Source organism: Megalobrama amblycephala, linkage group LG23 (assembly GCF_018812025.1).
Source record: "Megalobrama amblycephala isolate DHTTF-2021 linkage group LG23, ASM1881202v1, whole genome shotgun sequence".
Taxonomy (NCBI): Eukaryota; Metazoa; Chordata; class Actinopteri; order Cypriniformes; family Xenocyprididae; genus Megalobrama; species Megalobrama amblycephala.
The window spans coordinates 9,291,082-9,315,861 of NC_063066.1; the positions used below are offsets into that span (position 1 = coordinate 9,291,082).

Below are 24,780 nucleotides of genomic sequence, written 5' to 3' on the forward strand. Positions count from 1 at the left end.
GTCCTGATTCTGTTCCACCGGCTGTAGATGTGAAGACAACATCTCCCAAGATTACGTGAAATCAAGGCGTCATCAAGCTACGCCTTTGTTTTGAATGAGCAACCTCTAATATTTGAGCCCTTAAATTGATTTTCCAGTGCATTTTTTACCTTTATAAAGTAAATAATGTTTTAAATAAAACATATTAAATAGAGAAAAATGCAATGATGGTAAAAACTAAGTGATACTTTTAAATATTAAACTAAAACCACCAGTAGGTGGCAGTAAGTCATTGTTTTAATGACTTAATTTGAGTTTATTTTACAATGTACCTGTTGAAGCTTTAAAGTTTTGGTGTAATGGACTTTCAAGGAAGGGAATGAAATCTCTCAGGTTTCATTAAAACTATCTGTGTTTCAAAGAAGATGAAAGTGAATGAAAAGTCTTATGCGGTTTGGAATGACATGAGGGTGAGTAAATGACAGAATTTTCATTGGGTTAACTAACCCTTTAACATCTTAAAAAAAAAAAAAAAAAAAAAATGATGACAACTATGAGTCACTGAGTAGACACTGACCTGTGATCAGTCAGCACACACACTGCAGAGGGATGGCTGGAGCAGTAGGACAAGTACAGTGTTCTGATCTGACACATCAGGTTCAGGTAACAGCCGCCAATGCGTTGCTGGCCCTCTGGCATCCTACAAGGCAAAAATACATGGATCAGCCCTGATAATTGCTTTCATACACACATTATGCATTAACTTTTACTTAATGTCAAATACCTCAGGTTTTGAAATGGTATAGCATAAACGTGGACACATTACAAATACAAGACACAAAGCCACCACCAGATGGTGCTGTATCATCCAAAAGTATGACTTTAATAGAGAATCATTTGAGTTGTCAATATGCTCTATAAAGACTAAAATACAGCTCTTACTTGGAGCACTCCTCTAAGGCAAGACACAGTCCCTGTTGGAAAGTGAGGATGTCCTCTAAATTCCCATTCAGACTGGAGCAGTCCGCACTAGCGAGCCTACAGGGAGAGAAGACAGAAGAGTCATTGTGCGCATGGGTTTTCATTGACTGACCCAGTTCCCTAAAATGTCAATCGGCTTTGATATCAAAGGGTCCCTGATGCCATGGTGATGATTGTGTTTTCCTCTTACTTGTCACTGGTCTGTAGAGGCCGCAGGTAGCAGCTAAGTACCGCCTGCAGTTCTTTGACAAACTCTCTTTCATGCTCCAAGATGTCTTGCACCACCTAAAAAAACAAACATTCAAATGAGAACTTAAAATTTATTCACATATCCACTTGGCATTTGTTTATGCGTTTAAAAGAACTCACCACATTGTAATAATTTTTAGTCAGCTGAGGAACGTCAAATCCTTTTACCGATTTCGGTGATATTGGTTTCTCTGGGGAAAAATAGAGGGAAACCTTAATAAGAATGTCAGTGTTTTGTTCAATTATGCTTGCTAGGACAAATTCTAACAATGCTAAGATGTAAGAGAATATCTCGGATTGCCCACTCACCACATGGCTTGACCTCTCGGACATAGTTGCTAGGGAACCAGCCGGTTTTGCCATTAAGGGTTCCCTCCCACCATCCACCTTCCTCCTGGCGTGTGACATGGATCAGCTCACCCTTGCTGAAAGACAGCTCGTCCTCATTGTTCTGCTTGAAATTGAAGCGTGCCTTTACCACCAGCTGCCCGCCGCCTCCATTCTCCGACATTTCCTGGACACAACAGCAACAGGTGAAAAATTTCAGTATGCAGTAAACTGGGGAACAAACTATTCATTAATATAAGATTTTTATGAATGGCTTACAAACTATACATACTCGCACTTATGGGGATGTAACAATATATCGTTATATAGATATATCACGATAAGGGGTGTGACGAGACACTTAGCTCACGAGACGAGATTGGGCTCACGAGATGAAATTAGACAGCCATTTGTAGTGGTGTCCTAAACCATAGTGGACATTACCGAGAGCATTCATTCAATCCCACAATGCACTGCAATAATACAACCGAAGCACACTCAATGGCTAGAGAATATCCATAATGCACTGTGAGAATCGCGCCGCGCATCGATTGAATTAGTGATTAGTGATAGTGAACAATACAGTGATGGGCCGATTTTAAAACACTGCTTCAGAGGTTTATGAATCGGATCAGTGATTTGGAGCGCCAAAGTCACGTGATTTCATCAGTTTAGCCGTTTAATAGGAGATCTGAATCACTGATTCGATTTGTAAAGCTCCGAAGCAGTGTTTTGAAATCTGCCCATCACTATATTGTTGAAAAGTCATTATTTTATTTTTTGGTGCACAAAAAGTATTCTCGTCGCTTTATAATATTAAGGTAGAACCACTGAACTCAAATGAACTGTATTAAATATCTTTTTAGTACCTTTATGGATCTTGAGAGTTACAATTGCTGTCTATAGAGGACTCACTGAGCCATCGGATTTAATCAAAATATCTTAATTTGTGTTCCAAAGATGAACGAAGGTCTTACAGGTGTAGAACGACATGAGGGTGAGCAATAAATTACATTATTTGCATTTTTGGGAGAAATAACCCTTTAACAAATGAAATTAGCTGCATTAGCTGGAAATTAGCTGGATTTCTGGTGAAGTGGTTGGAGGGTTGGGGGAAATCGTAATTTCAAATAAAAATCAAATAATTTCTGTTCCTCATTATTTGGCATTGCAGTTTTTTCCCATATTATAAATGTGATAAACGTCACGTAAGTTGATGTTTTGGGATTTTTTTATGAACGAGATTCAAAGATCCGAGTCAGTAAAATGATCTGAACTTCCCATCACGGGCGTGGCTTGAGATGTCACACTGGATGTGGGCGGAGTTGGACATCCACTGCAGGCTGCAGCAAGCCCTACTTGCCAGAGGATGGTGCCCACAGCTAAATCATCCATCCACTTCCCAATGTGGTTACAGCGTAATATCATAAAGGTATGAATTCATTTTCACTTGATTATTAAAATGTTTAATTAAGGTTTATTGATGCTAGTTTACATGACAGAGCTCAAGATAATTTTTTTTCATCACTACTGGACCTGCCAGTTTGCTAATTTTCAAATGATTATTAAACAGCAAGCACAAACTATGTAAAAGCGACAGCTCTTCTGGCGCACTCAGTGTCCGAATTCACTCACTTGTTTTCGTTCACTCCTCCAGGTGGACTATATTAGTGGACTAATGTAGGGAATAGTGAATGAGGTATAGGGTGTGATTTCGAATATAGCATGGATCTAACACATGGCAGATACGCGTTTGTGCACAGAGCTGTGTTTTAATTCTGTTTTTTATTTTCTTGTACAGCACTTTGGCTTCAACATCTGTTGTTTTGTGCTTTATAAATCAATAAAGCAACAAATGTGCTTTATAAATCAAACTAAACTAAAATAAACATAGCCGGTTATGTCTTAAATCAACGTAAACAGTAGAGAAAGAAAATGCATGTTCAATATCAGTATTAGTATACTACAGTATCAGTATACTGGATCCATTCATTGTGTCTTAAAGTGACAGCAGCCAAATAAACCAGATACTGTCTGTGTTTTTAAAGTTAATCAAACAACAAAAGACAAAAAGAAAATCACTTACTGCTCTTAATTGAAATTATACAAAATATATATATATATATATATATATATATATATATATATATATATAAAAATACTGTCTTTAGGTTGTTTTCACAATAATTAAGAGATTCACTGTGAAAATAAATTAATGATTACAAATTTCAATGTTAGGTGTGATTATTTTTGATTAATTACAGAAACTTGTAAAATTAGTTAATTTTTTTTAAGCGATCGACAGCTCTATAAATAAAACTATTTAGGTATTAGGTGGTAAAATTGTTATTATTCATTTTATTAATTTATTATTGGGTTATGAGGTTAGAACAATACTGTTATAATAGAGCAGTGAATCTAAACAACTCATTAAAATTATTTCCTAGATGTAATGCAAAATGGGCTGTAATTGGTCATCTTATTGGGGTTATTTGCATACTGTTGTTCCTAAATAATTTGATGTGTTTCTTTGCAATATAGTAGAAGTGACCCCAATAAGCTCACCTAAATCTAGATTTTCTTATAGTTTTCTTATAGATATCTGAATAGCTAATAAACTAGGTATGAATTTAAAGATTAATCTGTCATCTATGTTATGTTCATGTCATTAACTGAAAAATTTTAAATACATTAATTACAAACAAAATATCTTTTTCTTGTTATAAAAGACCAACTGTTATCAGCATTTATGGCACTGTATAGATACTTACCACTGCTTTTGACTGTCTCCGTAAGGACCTGCTGGACTTCAAGGTGGGAACAGCTTGTGAAGGGGCTGACAGGCTAGGAGGAGAGGCACTGGACTGTGGACATGATCTATTAGGGGTACAATCTGGATACAGGGAAAAAACAAAAAGAATGTTTTTAAAAGAGACAGGGAATAAAGTTTAGAACAACAGAAGTCTGTATCTGATAGCATGTTTCACATGGAGAAGAGAGAGCGGTACATCTGTGGGTGGTCACTGGATTATAGGTCTACTGATATGGATATACAGAACGTCCACTACCACTGCCACTACATATCAGTTCAGCATGGCCTGTTACACTTATAACACTTGGAACATGAGTGAATGATATGCATAAAATATGAAGTAGCTTTGGCAAATGTTGCCATCTTTCATTTTTCATAAAGTGTGACACTGAAATGTCTTCAAGCCGTATGATTTAATGTCTCACCACATTATGGTGTATGATTTATGGTCACATCATATTATGTCATGAGGTGTCCAAATTTAACCACAGCTAACAAACATACACTACTGTTTAAAAGTTTGGGGTTGTTAAGATTTTTTGAAAAGAAATTAAAGGGTTAGTTCACCCAAAAATGAAATTTCTGACATTAAGTACTCACCCTCATGTCGTTCTACACCCGTAATTCTACACATTCATCTTCAGAACACAAATTAAGACATTTTTGATGAAATCCGGGGTATCTGATCCACACATAGGCAGCAAAGTCATTGCACCTTTTGACATCCAGAAAGGCAGTTAAAAACATGTAGTTTGACATGTAGTCAACGCTAGTGGTTCAACCTTAATGTTACGAAGCGACGAGAATACTTTTTGTGCGCAAAAACAAAACAAAAATAAGGACTTTATTCAACAATTTGAACCGTTGTCATATGTAGTGAACTGAGTGCAGGCTTCCTTGTTTACGTCCGAATGCCAACTCAGTATTGGCCAAAGCTGAAAAATGTGAGCAGCACGACGCATGCATGTGTTGCTGACACAGGATCTGGCCAATAATGAGCCGGCATTCTGACGTAAACAAGGAAGCCTGCACTGACTTCACTACGTATGACAACGGTTCAAATTGTCAAATTGCCTATGTGTGGATCAGATACCCTCGGATTTCATCAAAAATATCTTAATTTGTGTTCCGAAGATGAACGAAGGTCTTATAAGTGTGGAACGACATGAGGGTGAGTAATTAATGACAGAATTTTCATTTTTGGGTGAATTACCTTTTTAATACTTTTCAGCAAGGATGCATTAAAGGAATCAAACGTTTCAGTAAAGACAGTTATAATATCACAAAAGATTTCTAATTCAAATAAATGCTGTTCTTTTGAAGTTTCTATTCATCAAAGAATCCTGAAAAAAGTTTCAGTTTCCACATATTAAGCACAACTTGATACTGATAGTTGATAATGTTGATTTCACAATGATGACAATGATGAGAAATGTTTTTTTCTTCTTCTGAAGGATTGTGTGACATTGAAGAATGGCGTCATGGAGTTATTTTAAATTGTAATAATATTTCACAAATAAATGCAGCCTTGATGAACATAAGAGACTTTTGAAAGCTAGTGTATGTTTAAACTTATAAACACAACATGACTGTCAGCCCAAAATTTCATTAGCCAAAAATTGTGCAAAGTTCATTGCAACTGATAGAATCTTTCCAGCTTGGATAATTTGACAAAAATATAAAATATTTATTGTTTTTTAAAACCATTTTTTTGCATTACATCCAGGATATGTCAAAAGGCCTGTAAGACTCTCTAAATGTATTCCAAAGTCAGGCCAGGTCACTGTCATCTTTAAACATCCAATCAGAGCACTCACTCACCCATACATAATTCTGTCATCTCTGTGAAGTAAAACCACCAATAGTCCAACGCTCAATGCACTTGCATATGGGTCACAACAAACAGACACATACTCTCCAGTGTATGATGACAACTATCAAAGACAAATCAAAACCTACAGACATAATGTGTGTTCCAGTATACCCAAAGCAAGGCCTGAAAAAATAAATAAATAAATAAAGATATTAAAAAAAAAAAAAAAGCATCTTCATGCCAAATGTTTGCCCATATTAATTTGCTATGAGCAATATGTCTTTCATAAATAGAGGAAGATTAGGGATGAGGAGGCATGCAGTTTGCAGCGACAGAAGCAAACAGTCAGGTGCTCAGTTTGCTGCACTCTGGGTCCTGACAGATCTCCAGCACTGCAGGGGCCTCTGGGACTCTTCACTGACTCACACGTCGCTGTTCTCGCCCGCTCCATCTACACAATAAAAGCTCAGCACGTCTGCTGGATTTCACGGCAGGCTCTTTCCGAACACCCACTGCGTACAAACAGTGTTTGTGAACCTGCTCCAAGCGTTCCACAGCCAACACAACAGAGAATCCAGATAAAGCCAGGCCAGGGAACATCTTCTCTATGCCTTCAGCACACTTCAGAGTGAAACCCTCGCTGTTTCATCATAGAGATCATTTTAACACAAATCCAGTCAAATCAATCTGCCCCCATTTAATCTGCCCTCATTAATGAGTCATTCCTAAGAACTAACACATCTCTTTAATCTTACTTTAATATAGAGTTTGCAAAGCTATTTGCAAATATTTAAAGTTGGGTCATGTGTAAACAGGATTACATTTTAATATTCTATTAATAAATAAGAGTGTTATTTGGAATGATAAACAAGCCATTGGATAACTAAGTCTATTTTTACTCTAATGAAAATTCTTGAAACTTATTCGCTGTAACATTCATCCAAACATGAATGACTTTTCGTGTAATAAAAAAAGTGGTCACTCTTTTTTCCATAAAATAAAAAAGAATGTGCATTGGGGTGGTCATGCCACAAACATGAAAAACAATGGCATTTGGCCTCATTAATGTGGATGGCACATTTTAGTAGTCGGTTCAATTTTTGTAGGCAATGGCATATATATTATCATTCAAAAGATTGAGGTCATTAAAAGGATTAGTTCACAAAGAATTAAAATTTCCTGATAAATTACTCACCCCCATGTGATCCAAGATGTTTGTCTTTCTTTCTTCAGTTGAAAAGAAATTAAGGTTTTTGAGGAAAACTTTCCAGGATTTTTCTTCATATAGTGGACTTCACTGGGGTACAACGAGTTTCAGTGCAGCTTCAAAGGGCTCTACACGATCCCAGCTGAGGAATAAGGGTCTTATCTAGTGAAACGATCTGTCATTTTCTTAAAATAAATAAATAAATAAATAAATAAATAAATATATTATATACTTTTTAACCACAAATGCTCATCTTGCACTAGCTCTGCGATGCGCCACGCATTATGTAATCACGTTGGAAAGGTCACATATGATGTAGGCGGAAGTACCGCAGTAGGGCGAAAAACTCCATCTCATTTTTTCCTCCAACTTCAAAATCGTCCGACATCGTTGTTTTACCTTTTTTTGTAAAAAGAGTTTGACTTAGTCTTTGCATGTTCGCTTTGTAGACACTGGATCTGTACACTGGATCGCCAACGTCACATGTGACCTTTCCAACGTGATTATGTAATGCGTGGCGCATCGCAAAGCTAGTGTAAGACGAGCATTTGTGGTTAAAAAGTATATAAATTTTTTTTTTTTTTTTTTTTTTTTTTCAGAAAATTAACCATTGTCACACGTAGTGAACTCAGTGTAGGCTTCCTTGTTTACGTCCGAATGCCAACTCAGTATTGGCCAAAGCTGAAAAATGTGAGCAGCACGACGCATGCATGTGATGCTGACACAGGATATGGCCAATAATGAGCCGGCATTCGGACATAAACAAGGAAGCCTGCACTGACTTCACTACGTATGACAACGGTTCAAATTGTCAAACTGCCTATGTGTGGATCAGATACCCTCGGATTTCATCAAAAATATCTTAATTTGTGTTCCGAAGATGAACGAAGGTCTTATAAGTGTGGAATGACATGAGGGTGAGTAATTAATGACAGAATTTTCATTTTTTGGTGAATTACCTTTTTAATATTTTTCAGCAAGGATGCATTAAAGGAATCAAACGTGTCAGTAAAGACAGTTATAATATTACAAAAGATTTCTAATTCAAATTTCTTAAAATAAATAAATAAATATATTATATACTTTTTAACCATAAATGGTCATCTTGCACTAGCTCTGCAATGTGCCACGCATTATGGAAAGGTCACACATGATGTAGGCGGAGGTACCGCAGTAGGGCGAAAAAACTCCATCTCATTTTTTCCTCCAACTTCAAAATCGTCCGACATCGTTGTTTTACCTTTTTTTGTAGAAAGAGTTTGACTTAGTCTTTGCACGTTCGCTTTGTAGACACTGGATCTGTACACTGGATCGCCTACGTCACATGTGACCTTTCCAACGTGATTATGTAATGCGTGGCGCATCGCAAAGCTAGTGCAAGACGAGCATTTGTGGTTAAAAAGTATATAAATTTTAATTTTTTACATTTTTTTTTAGAAAATAACCGATCATTTCGCTAGATAGGACCCTTATTCCTCAGCTGGGATCATGTAGAGCCCTTTGAAGCTGCACTGAAGCTGCAAATTTGGACCTTCAATCAGTTGGTAACAGTTGAAGTCCACTATACTGACAAAAATCCTTGAATGTTTTCTCTCAAAAACCTTAATTTCTTTTCTACTAAAGAAAGAAAGAAAGAAAGAAAGAAAGAAAATCTTGGGTGACATGGGGGTGAGTAAATTATTGGGAAATTTTAATTCTGAAGGGAACTTCCTTTAAAAAAATTTTTTGAAATAAATAAATACCTTTATTCAGTACAGATGCAAAAACTTATCAAATATGAATGTAAAGATATTTATAATGGTATAATCTCTCTCTCTCATTCATATGAAAAAGTATGTGAACCACTTGCAGAATCTGTGAAAATGTGAATAATTTTAATAAAATAGGTGAGATAATATAAAATGCATGTTATTTTTTATTTAGTACTGTCCTGAGTAAGGTATTTTACATAAAAGAAGTTTGCGTTTAGTTCACAAGACAAAACAATAGCTGAATTTATTAAAATAACCCCATTCAAAAGTTTGTGAACCATTGATTCTCAACACTGTGTGTGGTTACCTGATGATCCATGACTGTTTTTATGTTTTGTGATGTTTGTTCATGAGTCTCTTGTTTGTTCTGAGCAGTTAAACTGAGCTCTGTTCTTCAGAAAAATCCTCCAGGTCCTGCAGATTCATCAGTTTTCAAGCATTTTTGCATATTTTAACCCTTTCCAGCAGTGACTGAATGATTTTGAGATTCATCTTTTCACACTGAGGACAATTGAGGGACTCAAACACAACTATTAAAAAAGGTTCAAACATTCACTTTTGCTCCAGAAGGAAACACGATGCATTAAGAGCTGGGGGGTGAAAACCTTTGAACAGGATGAAGATGTCACAATTTTTCTTATATTTAAATATCGTTGTTTTTCATTTAGTACTGCCCTTCGGAAGCAACAGAAGATACTTGCATGTTTCCCGGAAGAAACATTAAGTACAATTTACCTTGATATTTAAATTCAAGTTTTTACCCCCGACTCTTAATGCGTCTTGTTTCCTTCTAGAGCATCAGTGAATGTTTGAACCTTTTTTAATAGTTGAGTTTGAGTCCCTCAGTTGTCCTCAGTGTGAAAAGACGGATCTCAAAATCATATAGTCACTGCAGGAAAGGGTTCAAATATGCAAAAAATCCTTGAAAACTGAAGAATCTGCAGGACCTGGACCTGGAAGAACAGAGCTCAGTTTAACTGCTCAGAACAAACAAGGGACTCATGAACAACCATCACAAAACAAAAAAACAGTCATAGATCATCCAGGTAACCACACACAGTATTGAGATTCAGTGGTTCACAAACTTTTGAATGGGGCCATTTAAAAAAATTCAGCTATTGTTTTGTCTTGTGAACTAAACGCAAACATCTTTTATGTAAAATATCTTACTCAGGACAGTACTAAATAAAAAATAACATGCATTTTGTAAGATCTCACTTTTTTTTCTTAAAATTATTCACATTTTCACAGATTCTGCAAGTGGTTCACATACTTTTTCATGCCACTGTATATATATATATTTTTTATTTTCATTTATTTATTTATTTTTCTTTAGGGGTGAACTATGCCTTTAAAGAACCTGTCTGTGAAGCAGTCCTGTAGGACTTGAGGAACACTTGCACAATTACAAGGAGCACACGCTCTCCTATAAAGGCAACAGCCACAGGGAACAGTGAGAAACATATGACCAGGAAGAAAAAACTGAGAATAACTACGCCTCATGAATTCCGCATGCTTATGCAGATACAGTCAGCCGCCCGGACAGGCCTTTCAAAAAGCAACTGTCTGTTGACTCCAGTAGTTGAGAGCAGCTGCAGCTGAAAAGACACAAATGCGGGCACAACCCCAGAAAAATCACCTCTTGACATTCACAGAGCAAATACATGAGGTCAGTCATCCTCATCCTGAGAAAAATGTGATTTATATCTCATGTTTACTGCTCTTTTCAACTGACTGACATGGCGTACTGTGCATTTCTCAAAGATAAACTTGCAGGGGCATGTGATGTGATATCTATCACAATCATATTCACATACTTCTAAAAATGAACTTGAACTAATGTTTACTGAACCCCTTTAGAATCAAATCATTATATCTACTTTAAAAAAAAAACAAAAAAACAAAAGCTGCTGATGCTAGTGGGATGAAGGAAGACAGTTGTTGCAACAGGTCCTAAGGGAACATGCAACAGGAAAGATATGGCTCATTTCCACTAGCAACATAACATGATTATTACCGAGTGCCTGCGATCCTGCTTGTAAACAGAGACATTCTTGGTAGTTTATAAGTGACCAGCAGGAGCTAATTTTCTAAAAATGTCTTTAACACAAGACTTGCACACTATTCCGTCTGTTAGACTGTCTGCTCTGCCTCGCAAAACCCTCATAAGTGTTAACACGACTATCATTTAAGGCGGAAGAAGAAACTCACCAATGACAAGACAAAGCTGATTGCTACAGAACTCAAGAAGAGAAAAGACACAGAATATCAAAAGAACACACGTGCATAACATTATGAATTACCTTGAGTGGCGATGTTTATTGCTGAGAGTGTTGACAGAACCTTGTTGAAGTTCTCCCCAGTATATAAGCTCTCTGGATCAAATCCCTAAGAGAAAGAGACAAGTCAAAGACAAGAAAAACCGTCCAATGACAGTGCCAGAAGAAGCAGCAGCAGCAGAAGTAGGTCAGAAATCAGAGGAGAATCGGGTTTTATCTACACAGAAATAACTAGGGGCGTATATTGAACATTTAATCAGGATACGATCTGACATTGATTCTCTTAGCCAGCAATATGATATTTGCCGATACCTCAAAAAAATGATATGATATGATACGATAAAGATTTGATTAGATTCAGGGGCCTGCGATTGATATATTGATATTACAATATATTCTATGCCTATTTTACACAACCAGTTATATATACATTTGTTACGCATTGCATCAGTGCATCATATTGTTAGTCATTTGATTGATGCATCAAACCATATGAATGTATCGCTACACCAATCTCAATGGTTATGCTAATCATCTTTAGTGTGACCCACATTTTTAGATGTAGATGCTAGTTTGGTGTTCGGTCTACAAGCCCTGCCAGTCACTGGGTACAGACAGCTATCCCCTTTCTTGCTAAGGGTATGGTTTCACATGTTAAATAAAACATTATAGCATTTTACACAGCAATGCAAGAAGTGTCTGTCCTTGTATTTGCATCAAGATGAACAGTTAAACAACTTCAGCAGCAGTCAGTTCAGTTTATAGATTGTAGTTTGCATTTCTCTCTCATCAATAATTTAAAATGGCTCATATCAAGCTAAAGATACTTCTTGTTTTCAGTTCCTTTAAATGCAGAAGTGAAAGTTATGCGCCTGGCTTGTTTGTCCAGTCACACGACTTGCATCAACTATATGCCCACTGAGCCTTTGAAAGAGCATGAAACTGGAGCTTTCTTCAAAACGGATATGATGATATAAGCAAACACGATAACAATATACAAAACATGATCAAAATATACATATTTTCATGAAAAATAAATAGTCCTTGTGATCTTCTCCAAAGTAAATGAAGACCTATGAAAAACTTGATAGATCAGGCCACATGTACAAGTGACATGAAGGCTTAAAGGAGGGTCAGTTCCTGAGTGAAAATGAATCATTAAAAGTTGTTCAAACGAATCATCTGTTAATGAATCGGACTACACTGCCGCTGAGTTTTTGTTTTTGCGTGCAGTTCTCGAAGAAAGGACATGTCAGTATAAGGAAAAAAAAAGTGCATTCTTTTCATCATCAAATTCAGACTGCAAAATTACAACACTAGCATAACTGCGACAGAAACAACTCAAAAATTAATTGCGATTAACATATTTCTACCACTTTTTTTCCATGTTAACTGGTATAAACGCCCCATTCCCAGCTACTCTCTCCCTCAGCCCGCGATCTCCAGCTTTATAGTGCTGCTTTACAACATCACCACAAATTATAGGGGGGAAAAGCAATCATATGTGCTGCTGAGAGAGACTTAGTTTAGCCAAAGATCACAGCATCACACTTTTATAGATTCAAGTTGAGTTGATCCAATTGTCTTTAGCAGACTTTGATTCATTAGCAGATATTTGGAGATTTTGAGATAATGAGCAATGGGCGCTAATTGAGCTGGTTATTAGTGTTCACTCTCCTGTTGTAGGTCCTAAAATTTGCAGAGCATTGTCCCACATTTTCTGTTTTTAAACCATTGCTGAGTATTTTCTCCTTAAAACTCCAGTGTACCAAAGACAGTCTCAAAAACGCGTTTTGAAACCGCCCTGTTTCCTACCGTCACAAACATGTAACCAATCCAGTCAATGTGCGGAGCTTTTCTCCACTGACTTTCTATGACGTTCAAAGCATTTCTAAGGATGCTGATTTTCAGAAGGCCGCTGTCTGACGCGGAGATGGTGAACGGGAACACGGTTTGTGTGACATTAGCAACACATTATTAGCTGTTTGATAATGTAGTCAATCAAAAGGCTAATTATATCAATTACCATTATGTGTCTGACGTTACATAAAGCATTAAATATGTGATACATAAAATGCATCGACTTGTACACAACCCTGTATAATTCACTCTGCCTCTTTCTGAATCAGTTATGTGGTCATATAGAGCTGAATAAAACAAATATTTCCACTTGTCATTGTGTAGCGTTTACAAAAGTTGACCGAGTGGATCAGGTAATCCGAGCTGGTGTGATTGAGTGGAGGCGGAGACTAATTTGCATATTCATTGCTCCACATACACTAATGCTGCCTTCACATGCTCTCGGAATTATCGTACATACCAGTTTCCTAGGTAAAAACTGCACATGTACGTCCTCCCATTTCGAATCTTGAATGCAATGAGTTCGTAATCACGACTTCAGAAGTGGGAATTATTCCATTTCCGATAGCACGTGAAGGCAGCATTAATGAAGCAAAGGGGGGAAGAGTTCAAGTGTGTCGCATGCGACCTTAAAGGAACACGCCACTATTTTTGAAATTAGGCTCATTTTCCAACTCCCCTAGAGTTAAACAGTTGAGTTTTACCGTTTTCAAATTCATTCAGCCGATCTCCGGGTCTGGCGCTAGCACTTTTAGCTGCAGCTTAGCATAGATCATTGAATCTGATTAGACCGTTAACATCTCGCTCAAAAATGACCAAAAAGTTTCGATATTTGATATTATGATATTACGCAGCACCGGAAAATAGGCTAACTTCCGTCAGCATAACCAACGTGACTACCTGGGAGCGTGCCTTGCAACCATGGAGACATTTGTGAGAGACGATTCAAAAGATACAGGTATATACACCAACTTGATGCTGGTCACGTTGGAAGTTACCTAGCTGGGGACTATTTTCAGGCGGTGCGTAATATCATTGAGCCTGCTGCACCCATGCTACAGCAGAAAAGTTCCTTGATTATTACGCCGGAATGAAAGTATAGTATATTTTCAAAAATAGTGGCATGTTCCTTTAAAGTGAAGCCAAAGCATTTTGATCGCCCCCTAGTGGCTGGCTGCAGTATAGGTCATAAACGCCACCCTCTCCATGTAATCGAACGGGACGCAAGCCAAACTAAAAAAAATCCAATTACACTTCAAATAATTATTTTCCAAAGATGGTTTCTGTTATTTTAGGTAGTTCTTATCACGCAGATGTTCAAGTGGTTGATTTCCCAGTACGTATGGTTTTAGTTAGTTATTTGTTGCTATAAAAACAGAGTGTAACATCATGAATCACAGCGGCTCCACCTCAGGATCACTACACCAAACGACGCAATCGGCAAAGACCTTTACTTATTTTTTTACTATTTTTTTCCATTTTTTTTAGTCTATGGTAGTTACATTCAAGCTATTTTAAGGCATGAAGAAATTTTCACAGGATTTTTTTTTTTTTTAAATATGTCATTTTGATCATCAAAGATGAGTTTTAAGGGATAACATTATTGACTGCAAGGGTACTTTAACAAAGTCAAAACTAAACATTACATATAAACAAGTAACATGGCACTAATGAGTCACGTTCACCTCATGTGCCAAGTTTATTAGTCCATAACCTCATTTTGGTCATAGTTTTAAGTGTACCTACAGGAACACTGTCAATGCAGAGGGTGTGGCATCAAAGTCTGGCTATGTGTTTGTGTCAATAATAGACATTGCAGATTGACAATGTTTACGGTGATATAATTGTTTACTGTAGCATAATTCCTGACCATCTTCCTGAGAAGCCTGTAATGTTGCTGCAGCTCAGGACCATAATAACCATAATAAATGAAATGCACATGCAAAAGAGCTGGTATTATGAGCAATCTTGTTTACTGGCATATTTTAAGATCACATGTGCAAAGCCAAAACAAAACCCTGCTATTTATTTTTCTGTCCTCAGGGAGAGCTAAACTAAATTAGATGGGCAGAAGAGAGAAGTACTCTACATGGATCCAATATAAATTATTAAATGTATTTAATATAAATTATTAAGCCTGTTAAGTAAATCATTCCTTCATGAATGCAATTCTTACAGGCATAGCTTTAATCTGAGATGTATTTTCATGCACATACACCACAGAACTGATTTTGTTTATTTGTTATCTACCTAAAAGAATGATATCCTCAGTCTACAGGTCGCATATTATACACACTCATCTGTATTTCTCAAAGGCATTTGGGTGACAAACACAATCAAGTACAGAAATTTTGGAGAAAAATTATCTTACCTCAACCTTTAGAGACTGGCATCCTTTTAGAAACTCCCGAATGTTTGCAATGCAGGCCGCTTCGCATCTGGGTTCAGCTGAATACTGTAACCAATGAAAGAATGAGGATGTAAATAATCTAAACTTTGCTTCGACCACACTGCAAAGAACCACCTGAGATCAACAAGATCTCGTTTTTGTCAGCCTAGCCTATGAGCCACATTGTACCCAGCCACTGCTGTCCAGTATCGCATACTAAATTTCTTTGGCGTTCAGTATACTAAGTTACTATTTCTTTGCTCGAGCTTCGTGCTGTTACACACACATACACACACACATAGCTCGTATCTATGCTCATCGGGCCCTCTCACACCAGGAAAAGATATTTTGGAGGAAGTGACGATGTTTGCTCAGCAAGATTCTACTTGGACCGCTTACTAGTGATGGCAAATCCGACTCATTTCGCGAATCGATTCTTTCGAACATTTCGCTTCAAAGAACCGGTTCAAATTCTTTTGCGCTTTGATTTGCGTAGCATATTGTCCCCTGTTTCACAGACAAGGTTTAATAGTCCCAGACTAAAATGCCACCTATCTTAAAATATGTCAGTGCATTGTTTTGTCTCAAGATGCACATCAGTAATGTTTTTTTTTCCTAAGACACGTTTATAAACGCTTCTTAAATGTCTTAATTGAACTAAGGCCTAATGCTGGCTTAATCTAAACCCTGTCTGTGAAACCAGACTCATATAGGCTAAATAAAACATAGGCCTACAAACAAGGCCATCTGCGCATATTGTTGTTTATTACATTTTTCCAACTACATTTTTGTATTGTAATTTCATGTGGTGGCAGAAATGATTCAGCTCGTAAAAACTAAATAATTTAAACTTAAATATAATTTGCATTAACATTAAATTACACTAAAATTCATTTAAATCTCTTAGCTGAAAAGTTTTGTTGCACGAATCGTTCAGTCCAGTTTCAGGCTAATTCAATTCATTGAAAAGATCCGACTCCAAAGAACAATTCGTTCTCGAAATTATGGATAAATTCAAAAATGTATCTCTTTAAAAGCGTCGTGTAAAATCTGCAACGCGGTATGGCACAGAAATATGCTCAAAATAAAGGAAGGGGGGAAGACAAGAACCAACAAAACTTATAATGGGCCCTTTAAAAAGAAAGAGAAACTTTTCTCTGTCGAGTTGTATTGATTAGCACATTCGTTATAATGTCGCTGCATCAAAGCACGAATTCATAGCGCTTAAATTAAGAGAATTTAAGCGAACTTTATTCTGCAGAAATCAACATTTATACAGTAGGCTATCTTATTAAGTGTGTGCAACTGAGTAAAATGTGGGAGTCGAACTAGCAGCAGAAGCATACGTTACAGACAGACATTCAATAATCTGATATCTGACTGACTTAGTTAAACGGCTGTAACAAACTACAGATGAAAATTATTTACAAATGTTTTTGGTATTTTATACAAAAGTGGAAATAGACAAGTAACGTTATTTCGTTTTTGAGAATGTGATAATGCGGAACAATTTCTCATGTAACAGGAAGTCAGATTGTATCTCGCTTAAATTGTGCGACCTGAATAAACCTCCAGTTAAACACACATTTATCGCGAAATTTCTTTTTTAAACGTATTGTTTCTTTGCAAAATTAAGTGCACCTCAAAGTGTCACTTGTAACAGTTAAGTATCCTGGTATTGTGGATCGTGCACTGTCAGTTCCGCATGGCTGTATTTGCTGCGGTTGCATTAAATTAAAATATAATTCACTACAGTCTATGGCTGTTTTTATCAAAGAAACAAACATGTGTATATTATCAATTACCTTTAAGATGGCTCCAGGTAGCAGTCGCTCCATAAGCTTACACAGGACGACCCCATCTCTGAGAGATGTTTTCAGAAATTCCTCTGGATCAGCGATATTCTTTTTGGGTGAATTAAGCACGCCTAATGTTATTAGCCACGTAACAGTCTGCTCCTCGGGGTTCATAGTTTAGGCTCAATGGGCCTTTCAGATTTAGCTGCACCCTTGGTGCGCCAGCTCTCACTATTTGTGTTGAGATGCTACCCACATCCGTCGCGCTTCTGCTTTTTCTGTATGTTACAACGACCATTCAGCCCAGCAACTTAGTTCTCCAGTGGACGTCTGCCATATAATCAACAAAAAGGCTCTTTGACATTTCAGTGACACTAAGGGAACTGTGATTGCTTTAGAATGCCGCAAGAATTTTCCATATGGCTCAACTTTATTTTTTTTGATGAAATAAGCCTGTATATGTAGTATGGGCGAACACTGACATTTTCATACCAATACACCACTATTATAGTGGGAATTTATTCAAATACACAGACAAGAATGACAAAAGTTCATTTCAACTCAGATGTTTTTTTATTGGAGAAGGAAAAAAAAAAAACAAAAAAAAACAAAACAACAACATAATTCATCTGTAGTACCCCATGACTCCATCTCAACAATCAGCCTCAATCAACAGCAACCTCCAAAGAACAGATTCTGAATCTAGAAAGAAAAAAAAAGGGAGTGATTAATTGCACGGAGACAAAATATATATTTGTAAGGGTTTAAAGGTGCAGTAAGTGATTTCTGAGAAGCACCTGAGGTGCTTAATTCTTTTTTGTGCATCCTCGTTTCCTTTCCTCGAGTCTTAGCTCCACCCTTCATGATGCGAGGGAAGGACGCAAGGAAAAGACTCGAGGATGGAGAAATTGAATCAAATGTAATGATATCCTCACTCACTTCAAAGCATCATTAGCTGCACTCGAGGGATCTACCACATGTTGTTAAAGTTTGGTTATTTTAAAAATATATATACAATATATTTATAAAGCATGATGCCCTGTTGAAATACATGAGATGTAAAGTTTATTTAAACTGCAAAAGTGAGGCATACATTTATACATCTGTGACAGATATGAAGGGGGTGGAGAATGTGTACGTGCGTCACGTTTCTCGACGAGAAAGCCTTCCGCAAAGGATACACCTGTGTATTCTTGCTCACGACTCCTCAGGAAGCTTCCTCACTCCTCGATCCTCACAGTGCAATTAGAGAATTGAGATGTTCTTCAAGATCGGTTGATCGGTTTCCGGGTCATAGGATGGAGGACGGAGGAGCGAGGAAACGAGGAGCGATATTGAGATGCATCCTTGATATTTGAAGTCACCAAAAGGATCACAGCACTATCTTGATAGCTCCACCCCCAAATTTACAGACACCTCTCCCCTAATGTGTATACGCCCATTACTACTGATTGCCTACAAGTGTGTTTCGGTGCTCCTTCCGATCCACCTTCAAGAGTTTCTCAGAAATCGCTTACTGGACCTTGAAAGGGTTAGTTCACCCAAAAATGTAAAATTCTGTCAATTACTCACCCATATGTCGTTCCAAACCTATAAGAGTTTCGTTCATCTTCAGAACACAAATGAAGATCTTTTTGCTACGCAACTGATACTTGAATGAAGATGAATGAAAGCCTTACAGGTTTGAAAGGACATGAGGGTGACTAATTAATGGCAATTTTCATTTTTGGGTGAACTAACCCTTTAAAAAGGACAAACGTACCTGCATCGTATGAAAGACTTTCATGGATCATCCACAAGGACAACAGGTCCTGATCAGCAATGATGTATTCGTGCATGTATAACCATCAAACTCCCCTTCCTCCACTCAGCCTGCAACGAGAGAGTTACCATCAGCAAACTGTTGTAGCTCAGCCTAAGGGACATATTTTAAAATCTTTTTTACAAAAAAAAAAAAAGAAAGAAAAGGTGACCCAATCTGAAATGTTTTCCAGGCTTGTTGATAGGGTGCTGACTTTCTCCACGTGGTCTCCTTTGTTAGAATCGGCATGCTTGCAAGCGGTTCTGGCTTTTTGTTAACACTAAGTGAAATTACTATTTCGAAAGGGAAGTTCCACTGGGAAGTTTCAAGAAGTTTTGCATCTATGTGGTTTATATTTGACTGTAGGTACAGATCCATTGAGGAGATTCACATCTTAATATCCTTTAAAAAAAGAAAAAAAGGCCATTGCTCATTTGAAAAGGGGCAGAAAAAAAATATCCAGACATTTTCTCCTTTAGTGCAACAGTAGAATTGACTGATTTTTCTGAGACTAAGACCTCCTAAACTCAGTGATCCAGTGGTTTGGGGAAGGGATCAGACTCCTTTGAAGGCAGAGATGAGGTTTGTTAATAATGTTGGAAAGTATAGCGTTTCAGATTGCATTTGAAAAACCTAGGGCAACGATGTTTGACTAAAATACACTAACCTTCAGGCTGCAAAATAACACCACCGAGACTTGACTTATACCAGAACAAAAGGGTTTGCTTTGCTTACCAGCTGTTGACAGGTTTTATCTGTGGTGCTGAATTGTTTCTTGCATTTTGGTTGTCTTTGGATTGGTCGATGCAAGACGTCAATGTTTAGGCTTTGTGATGAAGGATCCATTTGCACTGAGGAAAACTACACCCATAGAGAGTTTGGAAAAAGGTGACATTTGTCCATTCCTCAACAATGTGAACAATCATGCCTACATGAATATTCTGCATTGAATCTATATTAACTGGCATTTTGGGGTGCTCACCATGGAAAACTGAAGAGGTGAACATATTTATGCTTCATAGTTTCTCATTCTCTTGAATAGCAGAGTGTTGCTCAAGATCTTTGATTAAAAACACTTTATTGGTAAATGAAAGCCATATGCTAGGGTATTGCAGGTTTTAACAAAGCACTAGTATACAAAAAGAACACACTTAGATTTGCAATGGTACCATTAAATGGGATGTGGGCAAGGGAAAAGAAACTTTGCATTTAAAAAGGACAAAAAAAAAAAAAAAAAAAACCTTCCACAAGTTTGTGTACAGCTTGAAACTGAAGCTTGAAGTCCAGAGTTTAAAATGGCGCTCTTTTGAATCTCAATGTCTTTTGAACGTCTCAATGAGAAACCACCATTTCTCCATCTCAATTTTTTCCCTTTTTTTCTCTCTCAGTATCGGCTCCGGGCCATTCCTCTATCTGGCCGACCGCCGCCACGGCCACCACCCCGAGGCGCCCCACGGCTCGAGCTGCTGTATTCACGAGGATAGCCTCTTTCAAGAGGGGGTGGTCCCCGCTCTTGCCTACCCGGTCGGTCACCACGATTAGTGGAGTACGGGTCACTCCGACTGCTGGGATAACTGTCTCGACTGCCATATCCATCCCGGGAACTGCTGCCATAGTCGTCATAACGACTGCTTCCGCCACTCCCACTGTAGGACGGAGGGGGACCCCTTGAGGGTGGGGCGCTGCGTGAGTTACCTGCAGGGTCAACGGGTCATGTAATTGGCAAAATTTACTTAAACATTCTTTGCATGATACTGCGGTGTCAAGTGCCCATTTCCCTAAATCTGAATCACGTCTAGCTCAAACGTTAGAAACTTTCCAAATGGGGATAAAACAAATTTGGATTCTGGGTGGGACTACTAAAAGCCTAAAATGACTGAACTACCCAACTGAAGTGTTGACAATTGCTCACTCAGAGCCCTTTGACACGTCATTGTTGAGTAAATGCACTTTCCTTGGTTTGGATTGAATTCCAGATAGATTGTAGTTTGGGTACTGCATCTCTCTTGGTTGTTCGGACAGAGCTACTGGAATGACAAACTTTTGGGGGGCAAAAAACAGCTTGCAAGGGATTCCTTGTTGGTGCGATTTTTGGTTGGAACACTCAGGTTGAAAAGACGCCGCGTTTGATGTTTCCACTTTTTGGCAATCACACGAGGCAGCCCTTTCCAGGCACAAAACAGGCGGTTTGAGTGGAGACCCTTAACCCTTTTCACCACACTAAAGGTTTAATCTTACCGTAACCGTCGTAAGGGTCTCTATAGGAGCCTGTACTGGGCCGCTCCATGTAGCCCCGTGGCTCTCTTCCTCCACCGTAGCCATCGCGATCACTAAGAAACATCGAAACATTAAGCTGGATTCTCAAACTGCCATCACATACATCTAATGTAGGATTTTAACGCACCTGTAACCTCTGGAACCCGAGCCATATTCATCTCTAGAACTGGAATGTCCCGAATACTCCCGGTAAGGGTAATCTCTTGGTGCCGGAGCATAGTCTCGACTGTCCCGTGAGCTCATGTAGTCACGGCTGGAATAACTGCAAAATATGAACAGCTTCATTGTATTTGACAACACAGATCATCACCAATGTATTTTAGTATTATTTATAATATTAATATTTTGAGTTAGCTTTACTTTTATATTTTAATTTTATGTGCTTTTCTCTTTAGAATTCTTTTTTTTATTTTTTTATTAAATGCATAACCCCACCTGTCTTTACTACTGTAGTGGTCATCACGAGGTGGAGGACCATCATCCCGCCGTGACATCAGAGAATCTCTGCGAGGAGGGGGGCCATATGGGTCCCTGTCTCTGGACACTGGCGCTATTAAAGACATTGAGAAAACAATGATTGTATGGTTCAAACAATAAAAAAAAAAAAAAAAAAAAAAAGAGCACAAAACTGTGTTCAGCAAACTCACGCCTGCCCATTGGCCCAGAGGGTGCAGATCTCTTGGGTGGGGGTCCTCCATTCCGCACTGGGGGGCCTCTCTTCATTGGTGGTGGCCCTCTTGAGGACATGCCTTTAAAAAAGGGTTCTACAATCCCTACGTTATCTTGGTAATATTTTTAGCAGCAAGTATGTATTAAGTGTAGGCTCAGAACTTCTTAGAGGACAATCAGTTCAAAAAGATCATCAAAATAGTGTCATCACGGCACATATAAAAAAGTGTGGATAATTTTCTGAATGTTACCTCTGCTTGGTGGTCCCCGCATTCCACTTGGCGCTCCTCTGGACCCTCGCGGACCTCTGGCAGGGCCACGACTCCGTGGATGAACTGGTGGTGGACCGCGGCGTCCTGAAGACTCAAACTGTGGTTTTGTGGCCTGTTCCACTTTAATAGGCTTTCCGTCAAGGGGCTTGGAAACACAAGGAACAGCAGTTTAGGGAACGGTTGTTTTTTTAATATACAAGCTCAAAGAAAAGAAGCAAATGTGCACATCCATTATGTAAGCTCAGAACTTCTTAGAGGACAATTGTGGACTACATCAGTTCAAGTAGATCATTGCCACAAACCATCATCACAGCTTACAAACGTGAAGTTCACACCAGTACTCACCTTTCCATTCATTTCCCTCGCAGCATCTTTTGCGTCACCAGGATTTTCATAAGTTACAAACGCGAAACCTCTAGATTTGTTTGTTTCACGATCCTTCATCAACAAAACTACAAAAGACAAGAGGGAGGAAACATACGGTCACACTTGACACCAAATGCTTCACTGAAAGGATAGTCACCCAAAACTCAGACGGTTCAAAATGTTCTTAAAAAAGCCCATATGAACTAGCGGTTTAATCCGCTGCTGACCATGTCTGAAAGTTATGGCTTTAGAATAAGGGCGAGTTCTCATTTTCAGGTGAACTATCCCTTTAACATTTTAGCTCATGTCTGCAGCCCAAATTACTACAAATTTATAACACACACATTTGCATAGGAAAATGACATTTCTATCAAGTAATTTAGATCATACAAAACTATTACCTTCTGCTATTCTGCCAAATTTGCTGAAATACGCTTCAAGGACCTTCTCACTAGTTTCAGTGTTCAGGCCACCGATGAACAGCTTTCCTGGTCGGTCTGCCTCTGCCATATTTCCCCCTGTTGCAACTAAAGGGGAGACACATTTCTGCATTACAAGAGAACAGTGTTTCCAATTTAGGGATTTTGTCACTAGATTTAGTGACTTCCCCACCCCTTTTGAGACTTTCAAAAGTTTAGGGACAAAAATAGCAACTTGTTGGACAACCTTATCTAGATTTTTATTTTGCCCACTGATTTATATTCATATTTATATAGAAAAATGAATTTGCCATTATGTATCTATTGACATTTAGCTACTTTCAATTAAAAGCAGTTTAACTAAAAAGTGCCTAAAACCAGCAAACAGACCAACCTCACCAAGTAGGAGACCAGAAAATCTAGTTTAAGCAGTTTTCATCAAGAATACACGCATAGTGGCAGAAAACAATGCAAAAATGTAAGTACGTGTTGTTGTACCGGTTAAGGGATTGTCAACAGCTATGGGATGACAGAAAAGCGTTTAATTTAATCATTATATGGAGTAGCTGCTTTACTGGGCAACCATTAACTGATAGGCCCTGCCTGGCTAACAGTAGTTGCTGATCACGTGCGAGCAATACGAACATTCATTAGTCGAGTTTAAGAAGATACTAAACGTTTCGGTCGAGCATTTTGCATGGCATTTACATACACATTTTAAAGCATGCTTCACAAAATGGCGGACGCTTAAAATTACAAGGCTACTGGCAGATACAGCAGCTTGAGACCTCTTCAGGCCATATGGTTAACTTGCAACATGTTTGATTAAGAATCTCAAATCTTCATGATAAACACTCAAAATAAACCACTTTTCGATTAAAATACATAAGAGAATAACGCTGATTATTGCAAGTTCAAAATGGCGATTGAAATGTGCGTTTAAAAAAACATCTTGCCGTCTGCCATCTACATGAGGCCATTTTCAGTTACCATCACATCTGCTAAATATACATAACTACAATGCTAAGGGCATTTAAATGAGCGCGCACAATAAAACTATCATCTACATATAAACATAATTAATATATTTGAATCATCCATTTACTCACCTCAGGATCAATAGACAGAAACAAAAGCGTCTGCTGGTTTATATGTGTCTAGTGTGTTTCGACCCGCCCAGTGCAGTCACTTACTCTATGGTAGGAGGAAGGAACTCAACAGTTTAAAAGTCTCTCACGCCCCCTATTGTCATCTTTGAAAACTGCACTTAGCCATGTGGCGAAAACCAGTCGTAAGTATCAAAGTTGCTCACTGATGAATTTTACATAAAGAAAAATAAAATATGTATTTAAAAGGGTGTGAGATTCTAGCCATATCTGTAAGTTAAATAAAAACTGTTGTTTACATGAAGCGGGGCAGATATGAGATCATATGATCAGTCGATACAGTCAGGGTTGGGCAAAAATACATCAAAATGTATTTTAAAATAAAATACCAAATACCTTAATTTTAAGTGTATCAAAATAAACTACA

At 37.9% G+C, this 24,780-nt stretch overlaps 2 protein-coding genes and 2 non-coding genes across 6 annotated transcripts in view; all 4 read right to left on the minus strand.

Annotated features, from left to right (window-relative positions):
- Positions 1-17,776, minus strand: part of arhgef6 (Rac/Cdc42 guanine nucleotide exchange factor (GEF) 6) — a 40,218-nt gene extending 22,442 nt beyond the window's left edge. For both annotated transcript variants that reach the window (XM_048177083.1, XM_048177082.1), the window contains exons 1-9: positions 17,453-17,776; positions 15,630-15,713; positions 11,423-11,507; positions 4,308-4,429; positions 1,519-1,723; positions 1,330-1,400; positions 1,151-1,245; positions 922-1,017; positions 557-679 (exon numbers count right to left, since the gene is read on the minus strand). In XM_048177083.1, the coding sequence (XP_048033040.1) occupies positions 557-679; positions 922-1,017; positions 1,151-1,245; positions 1,330-1,400; positions 1,519-1,723; positions 4,308-4,429; positions 11,423-11,507; positions 15,630-15,713; positions 17,453-17,617 (1,046 nt within the window). In that variant the 5' untranslated portion in view covers positions 17,618-17,776. The remainder of the gene's footprint in view (positions 1-556; positions 680-921; positions 1,018-1,150; positions 1,246-1,329; positions 1,401-1,518; positions 1,724-4,307; positions 4,430-11,422; positions 11,508-15,629; positions 15,714-17,452) is intronic.
- A 221-nt stretch (positions 17,777-17,997) lies between these two features.
- Positions 17,998-24,501, minus strand: rbmx (RNA binding motif protein X-linked). Of its 2 annotated transcripts, XR_007182810.1 has the most exons (10): positions 24,357-24,501; positions 23,230-23,355; positions 22,808-22,914; positions 22,442-22,607; positions 22,169-22,285; positions 21,957-22,071; positions 21,649-21,783; positions 21,483-21,574; positions 19,206-19,315; positions 17,998-18,145 (listed from the first exon to the last, which is right to left on the minus strand). XR_007182810.1 is itself a non-coding variant. In XM_048177084.1 (9 exons), exons 2-9 carry the CDS (start codon positions 23,336-23,338, stop codon positions 20,629-20,631), a joined length of 1,152 nt encoding a protein of 383 aa, XP_048033041.1. In that variant the 5' UTR covers positions 23,339-23,355; positions 24,357-24,501; the 3' UTR covers positions 20,306-20,628. The 2 variants fall into 2 exon arrangements, 1 of the variants encoding a protein (XP_048033041.1); XM_048177084.1 differs by lacking the exons at positions 17,998-18,145; positions 19,206-19,315 and adding an exon at positions 20,306-20,939.
- On the minus strand, positions 22,342-22,404 carry LOC125259500. Its single transcript, XR_007182841.1, has one exon. It is a non-coding gene; the product is annotated as a small nucleolar RNA SNORD61 (small nucleolar RNA).
- On the minus strand, positions 22,700-22,776 carry LOC125259499. Its single transcript, XR_007182840.1, has one exon. It is a non-coding gene; the product is annotated as a small nucleolar RNA SNORD61 (small nucleolar RNA).
- Positions 24,502-24,780: the final 279 nt, after the last annotated feature.

Bases quoted from the DNA above. Each gene is read 5' to 3' on its own strand.
- rbmx (XM_048177084.1), bottom strand. From the start codon at position 23,338: ATGGCAGAGGCAGACCGACCAGGAAAGCTGTTCATCGGTGGCCTGAAC. The intron at 22,915-23,229 runs GTAATAGTTTTG...TGTCTTTTGTAG, and splicing joins ATTTGGCAGAATAGCAGAAG to TTTTGTTGATGAAGGATCGT. The intron at 21,575-21,648 runs GTGCGTTAAAAT...GATGTTTCTTAG, and splicing joins TCGGGTTCCAGAGGTTACAG to TGATCGCGATGGCTACGGTG.